Source organism: Rutidosis leptorrhynchoides, chromosome 4 (assembly GCF_046630445.1).
Source record: "Rutidosis leptorrhynchoides isolate AG116_Rl617_1_P2 chromosome 4, CSIRO_AGI_Rlap_v1, whole genome shotgun sequence".
NCBI classification, from domain to species: Eukaryota; Viridiplantae; Streptophyta; class Magnoliopsida; order Asterales; family Asteraceae; genus Rutidosis; species Rutidosis leptorrhynchoides.
In genome coordinates, this window is record NC_092336.1 from 545,892,176 (window position 1) to 545,899,569 (window position 7,394).

At 35.7% G+C, this 7,394-nt stretch overlaps 1 protein-coding gene across 2 annotated transcripts; it reads right to left on the reverse strand.

Moving 5' to 3' along the window:
- Positions 1 to 1,850: 1,850 nt before the first annotated feature.
- Positions 1,851 to 5,514, reverse strand: LOC139845149 (uncharacterized). Of its 2 annotated transcripts, none has more exons than XM_071835369.1 (9): positions 5,263 to 5,502; positions 4,239 to 4,333; positions 3,981 to 4,045; positions 3,701 to 3,744; positions 3,473 to 3,550; positions 3,226 to 3,379; positions 2,917 to 3,078; positions 2,411 to 2,470; positions 1,851 to 2,073 (listed from the first exon to the last, which is right to left on the reverse strand). In XM_071835369.1, exons 1-9 carry the CDS (start codon positions 5,412 to 5,414, stop codon positions 1,960 to 1,962), a joined length of 924 nt encoding a protein of 307 aa, XP_071691470.1. In that variant the 5' UTR covers positions 5,415 to 5,502; the 3' UTR covers positions 1,851 to 1,959. The 2 variants fall into 2 exon arrangements, with proteins under 2 accessions (XP_071691470.1, XP_071691471.1); XM_071835370.1 differs by having other exon boundaries at positions 1,935 to 2,073; positions 2,912 to 3,078; positions 5,263 to 5,514.
- Between the last annotated feature and the right edge of the window lie 1,880 nt (positions 5,515 to 7,394).

Consider the following 7,394-nt stretch of genomic DNA (forward strand, 5'->3'; position numbering starts at 1 on the left):
GAAAGAAGAAAAGTAGGAGGTGAAATGAATGGTGGGGGAGTGGGGTTTGACTAGTTAACCTAGTCACTAGTTTGGCCCCTTGGCAACATTAATCCCTCGAGTTTAAAAGCGGGTGCGTGAATTAACCATACGAATTATTTTAAATACGCAAACTAACGGAAGATGTTATAATTAAATATCGGAAATATTGAAAACGCTAATTAACGAAAGATACGAATTTAGATAACGAAGGATATTATATAAAAAAAAGACGAGCGTTAAAATAAATTAACGGAAAAAGGCGGGTTATTACACCTTCGAATATATTAAGGAAATCATCCGGGTCATCTTTTCCTTCATAATAAATTAGGTGTACGAGAATTTTCATTCCATCGGGGAATGCACAATGTTGGATGTAGGGCACAAACGGGGTTTTTTGATTTACCCAAAAGTTGTTACTGGTCGCAATCGAAGTAGTATCTGGTGACCTTGGGCACAACACATCCCCCCTGGTTAGGACGGTATATCCATGTGGTTGTCATTTGTTGTGGTGGGTGATTCCAATTTTGGAAGTAAGCGTGATTGGTCACTGGTTGCACTGAGGTGTTTGGTAGGTTGCTTACAGGGGTTGTTTCTACACGTGGTATGTTAGGAGTGACATAAGGGTTTCCTTGGGACCATACATATTGGTTTGGTTGCCCCATGCTACCCCAGCTCGGGTGAGGCGGACGTATATGCCTGTTTGGTGCTTGGGATGCTATGGACACGGTCGGAACTGGTACATTGCAGGTATAGAGGGGTGTCGTAGGTATGGTTAGGGTTACCTGAGATATATTTGTGGTTTCCCTTGTCTGAGTCGTAGTAGCTGTTGACGAGTTTGCCGGCAAACTTCGAGACTGCGGGTTTTGGTTCGGAGGTTCCATTTCCAGCTCCTCGTCATATTCTTCACTTTCGTATGTTAGCACCCTTCTACTCTGCAAGATCCCCGTGTCCCTTAAACTCCTTATGACCGATCTGATGTGATCGTAATTATTTAAGACGAAGGTCTTATCTATCAGCGGAGGTGGTTCTGAGGACTGCGAACCATGATAGTTCGTTGAGACAAATGCAGCAGAAGTGGCTGGTGACCTGGTCAAGGTCCCCACAGTTGAGAACTCCAGTTGTGCTGATTCTGTGGTTTGTGGGTTTCTGGGTGGTGTGAAACCCGGAGATATGTGACTAGAGTCCGCCATGACGTCGGTTCTTGCTCAACAAGATGAATAAGATGTGAGTCTCACGGATGGCGCCAATGTGTTTGTACAATAACTGGCGATTAGTATTGAAATGAGGATATACAAGTCACTGAGATTGGAGATTGAGTGGTTATAGTTTTAGTTTTGTTCGCTGGCAATTCCCCGAAGGTAACAATCAGGTGATTGTTTTACACCACCGAAGCAAATGATATAACATGATGTGTTATTATGTGTGTGTGTGTGTGTGTTGAATGTGGAATGTATCCTGCATTCTAATCTATTTATAAGTGGGATGGACCGGCTTCCTATACCAGCTTGCTAGTTCCCAATGGTTTGGGAATACTAGTTGACCTTTCCCTTTTGGTAAACCTGCAGAGGAAAGTGAGCTTGTCCCTTTACTTTGTTGTACAGGCGTGCAGCCGAGCTAGGAATAGTTTTGCTAGCTTGACTTTGTAATTGACCGAGGTTTTATGGGCTCTAAGATCACTATTCTTGCTCTGATTTCAGGACCTCGTTCATTGTAGCTCAAAGTTTCCTTCGTGTCATATATTGTGGCCAAATCCTCCGAAGCAAACTGCGTAGCTGGTAATCGGGCCGGAGGTGGGGTACACTATCATCAACCGAAGACGAAAATAATTTCAACATCATTGCACTCGAATTCGTTATTGAAATAGGTTCGATTAGTTCAATCATTCAGTAGTAATTACTGAAACATTTAAATTACTGAAATAATACTTTGCAAGTGAAGTTACGTTGTGACTCGAGAAGTAGACTCAGTCACCACTTCTGGTAAAAGCTCTTTGAAATAAGTATGGCAGTCAATATCCACGTTACTTAAGGCCCCAAGGGGAGTGACAGTTATCTGAAATATATATATAAACCTCATATGTGAAATCAACAATAATATGCATATATGCAAGGTTGCAAAAGTCGCCGGTCTGCCGGGACTTCGTAGGAACTACGAACTAGTCAGTCGGTTACCAACTTTGACAGATTTTGACTAATAAATATGACTCTGACTATATCGGACTTTTGAATTGTTTTGACCTGTTGACTGACTTTGACAGGCGTTGATCATCTGATGACCAGCGACTTTGACCGACCCTGGGACTATCCAGGGACTAATTGGTCTAGTCTGCCGACTTTTACAACACTGCATATATCATATATGTAAATTATTAGGTGAGAAATCTACATACATATCCTTGTAGAAGATTATAGTAATCCGTTTCACCATCATCCATATTACCACTCTTGACCTGAATTAAAAGCATGTTTAGCACATAACTTATATATAAAAAGGCATAAAGTTTTTCCTGTTCGGGCTATCCGGAAGGCGAGTAATCCGATCTCATACTCTAATATACACAGCCCAGCAGGATTACTCTCTGGCTGTTTCCAAACACATCCCTGACCACCGCTAAATATTCATCCTAGATAGGATTCGAACCTGAGACCTCTTGCAAAGAATATGTACTACAAATAATACCTTTGAAATCAAACTTCCCACATCAATGTTTCTAAACTAAAATGATAAGCTTGAAGGTTATGCACCTAGTAATGTAATGCTTAAAACAACAAAAGAAAGTGCACTAATTGTTTGAATTACCTGTCATTATAAATCAACTAGCTTTTTCTATTTATAATTAAAATTGAAAAACTGGAAAAATGTTTGAAATAGTTAAGCAGCTAGTAAGTACCACACCTCTCTCTTGAATAAAAGCTGTTCATGTGAAACATTAATCGCAACACCGTTTGATTCAACCGAATTTGTATCGATTGAGATTTGTCCACCTTGGGCGTCTAACGAAACTTGCTTCCAACAAGCTATGCCACTGCTTATTCCTTGTTTAGTCACTTTAATACCCTTTTAATTAACAAAACAGAACATAGAGGAAGAAATATTAACATTCCACATTCTTTATGGCAACAGAATATGATGTGAATCATGTGATCCAAATATATATAGCTGATGCAGGTATGTGCAATTGTGCATAGTAACGCACTAACGCACCTTATGATTCAGAATATCTGTTGGCAAAGCTACATTTAGAAAACAATTCTGATTGTACGTTTTATTTTTTATCTCGGACAAAATGGCAGTTATTATAGGTAAGCAAGCCTCTGCAGCAAGTGTGAAGTCGTTGATATTGCTTGTATTCGGCATCCTATCAACAGCCACCAGTTCATCCCATATTAAATTCAACATCTAAACTTTGTTCTTTTATCAATATATATCTACAAGAAGGTTACATACATACCATTGATATGATATTGAGACAGATGGAATACCCCGCATAAAGGCCTCTCGAGCACCTGCCACCGTCCCTGAGGGAACGCTATTTCAAAAAAAAATCCAATTAAAAAAGAGTCTCTGCTATTTCAACAAAAAAGAACATTCACAACTAGAGCATGAACTTCAAAACAATGGATACATCATACATTAAGATATCAATGAAACCATAATCTAACTGAAATTTGTTACGTACACGTGGTAACCACAGTTGATACCCATATTTATGCCACTTAATACCTGTACAGGTTGACTGAAACAAGTCAGTAAAGTTTTAATATGCAACAAACATTAGTAGAATTATGTAGCATATGTTATAAGGTTAGAAGTAGCATATTTACCCAACCTAATTCAAGAGATAAATTAAAACAGTAGCTTCTTAAAAAACAACATCATCCTCAACTATATCAACTGATAAGCATTACAAATCATAGTTGGGTCAGTTTCACAGTGTTAGATGAAACACAATAATTTACCAGATCTGGCACCGAAGAAAATAGTGCCTTGGATATTCCCAATGAAGTGCAGTCGGATGGAGTTCCTGCAAAATATGAAAGAAACTTGCATCATTAATATTATATAATTCACAAGATAATTTTTCAATAGTCAACTGAAAAACTACTCTTGGAAAATGTCTATCAATTGTGTAAATATCTCTAAGAGCACCAACAAGTTCCCAATCAAAATGTAAAGCTGTAACAGAGATAACATAATTAAGTCAATAAAAAAATAACCAGATATAGCAAAAGCCGTTGCTCCATGAACTTCAGTTCGCTTTGCAGAAAGAGGACCTCGCAGAGTAATACAATGACTGAAGCCTGATTTATCCCTGATAATACCAAAAGCAGGATAAACAATGTGTGAACATTGATTAATAATATAAAATGGCACAGGCAGATGCAATATAGATGGTTATGATTGATCAATTATATGGTTCTCTTTGTATATGTCAGGACCATTAACAGCCCAAGTCGTCTGATACTTATGTATATAACACTATTGGTGCTTATTTGTAATCCCTAGTTCTATTGAACGTTATTGTGTATATCAGTCATGTAACCTTGAACTTCAACTTTGTACTGTGACTATTGAACGTTTGATATTGTGCGTGAATGTTCATTCAATAGTTAAACTGAACAGATAGTCGATAGTCAGTTGATCGAGTGAAGACACTGTCGGTCGACATTGTAAGGTCGGTGTAAGTTGATCAACGATCGACTAAACCAGAGAGTCTGTCGACTGACCGTCAGTCGACCGACTGTCACTACAGACAGTATATAAATGGGTTTCGGTTTTCATTCATGGTTTGCACACTCTATCAACCTTAATCGTGCCAGCTATCGTCTCCTACCTCCAACTCACCGAATAACACATTCTAGGTGTCATTCTAATCTAGATTTAGGTCTAAGTTCGACTTATTTGGTCCCGTGAACAAACCATTATTCGATTAAGCCTAGGTCTATTGTTTTCCGCCATTAGATCGAGTTAGACTGATTCTAAGATCCGTGTACAACGTCTACAAACCCCCAAGATCAAGGCTTATTATTCTCGGAAGGTGAAACGAGACCAGTCAATAAAAGGAATAGCAATTAAATTGTATATACAAGCTTTGATTTCTCAATGTTTTCAAGTGAGTACGTTTGCACCCAACAGTATATGTACTAATTGAAGAATATATCAACGGCTACACATATATGACATGTTATATATAGTATAGTAGTATAGTATAAAGTATAATAAAGGTTAGGAGCAACATACGTATCCGGGGCGCAGACCCAAACACGATATCGATTAGTGGTGAGGAGAACCTGAACTAGAGCCTGCAGACCTGGTGCATCTATTCCATCGTCATTTGTAACCATGATCGTTGGCCGCTCACCATTAGCCACATTATTATTAGTATATTCCATGAGTAAAATCCACACTCCAATTAGAGAAAAACGCAAATAGATTGCCAATTCAAATGTTTATATTGCAGTGAAGTCAATGCATGTATATATTTTATTATAAAAATTTATTTTTATTTGATTGTTTTAATAAACGGTAGATAAGGTTTGTAATCAATGGATTCAATTTGATTGGGTACTACTTCGATTGATAACAAATTATACTAAAACTAGACCCGCGATTTCGCGAGATTTTTTAAAGGTGAAATCATTTATTAATATCATATTAAACTGTATTTGTTATTTTGCCTAGGATTTGGTTATCCAAACAATGTAACAATAGAAGATAATTAATATGAAGTTTATGTTTCTATAAGAATACTATTTGTAATATATTTATATTGACAATTTTTTTATAATATACAGAAGAATAAGATTATACAAATATAAGATCATACATTTTAGTTGTTTAGTTGCAACTTGTGTTTAATGATAAGATCTGTAGAATATCAAAATTACCATCATTCATCGATTGACATATAAAGTTCAATTAAATGCCAAACTATTCAATGGTTACTAAGCTACCATAACTCCATAAGTTATATCTTAAATTGTTTAATAATTACATGCATAAGCATCAAAATAGAAAGAAACTAAATCCATAAACATTTGCAATTGTTCATCTATATCATTCATGCTTTCTTTTATTATAATTAAAAAGTTTGTTTATTTGATGATCTTTCGATAGTTGATAAATAGGAATTCTCGTTAAACTTAGAATTAAATATATCCGAGCTGCTGTCATTTTTATTATTTTCATCATTAGTGATAGGATTATTCTGATAATGATAATGGACATCAATGTTGGTTTGTCTATTGTGATCACCCGGACTTCCCAAGTTTCTAAAACTGAAATAAAAACAGGTATAGTAATATCAACATTAACATAATATTGTACGAAACATTGTAATTAGGTATGATGTGTGTAGACAAAGGAAAATACCAGTTGATGCATAACAGTATCCGTAATGTGTTTTATGCAAGATGGAAAACGTATGTGTGGTGCCATTGTAAGTCGTTTAAGGTGGGTTGATGTATTATTTGTATGTGTTACTTCATCTTCAAACTTGGTTAAGCACATTTCTACATCTTAAATCGTTAAATACCAATAAGCTTGTTGTATTACAGTGAACCAAATAAAATTACCATGTTTTAAATTTAATTGCTACATTATTGAAGGCCAGCCACTGCTTATGAATCATATCTCACATTTTTAGATAATTTTAACTTTTAATTCAACACTATTACAATTGATACAAGCATTCCTCTTTTTCATTGTTTTCTTAAACTGTTCACATACAAAATGTTTGGGAAGTTGTTGTAGATTAATCATTCAACAAAATAACGTTGATCAATATGTAAACTTTGAAGTTGAAGTACTATAAACAAATGTATTAAGTGATAATTGTATTAAGTTTAGAGAAATACCATTTGTTCTTTTTTTTTTTTTTTTGTATGAACGATATGAACAATTAAACATGATAGAGGGGTTAGACCATATTGTCAAATTAATTGGGTTTGGGTCAATTGGGTTATGTTTTTATCTAATATGGTTTGATTGAGAAAGTTTTAATCTTAAATTAGTTTAATGGGTCAATTGAAACATACGGGTTAAAAACAGGAAACAAATGGGCCAAAAGATAACCCAAATTGTACTTTAACTTTCAGCTTTATCAACATATCTCGCTCTTTAAACACTAAACCATAAACCTAAACTCTAAATCTAAACCTTAAACATACTAAACTCTAAACTCTAAACGCTAATCAATAAACCCTTAAACCAAACCTCATAACCTAAACCCTAAATCATAAATCCTAAAATCTAAACCCTAAACCCTAACCTGTAAACAATAAACCCTAAACACTAAATCATAAACCCTATACATAAAACTCTAAACCCTAAACCCTACATCTAAACTCTAAACTCTAAAACCTAAACCAACC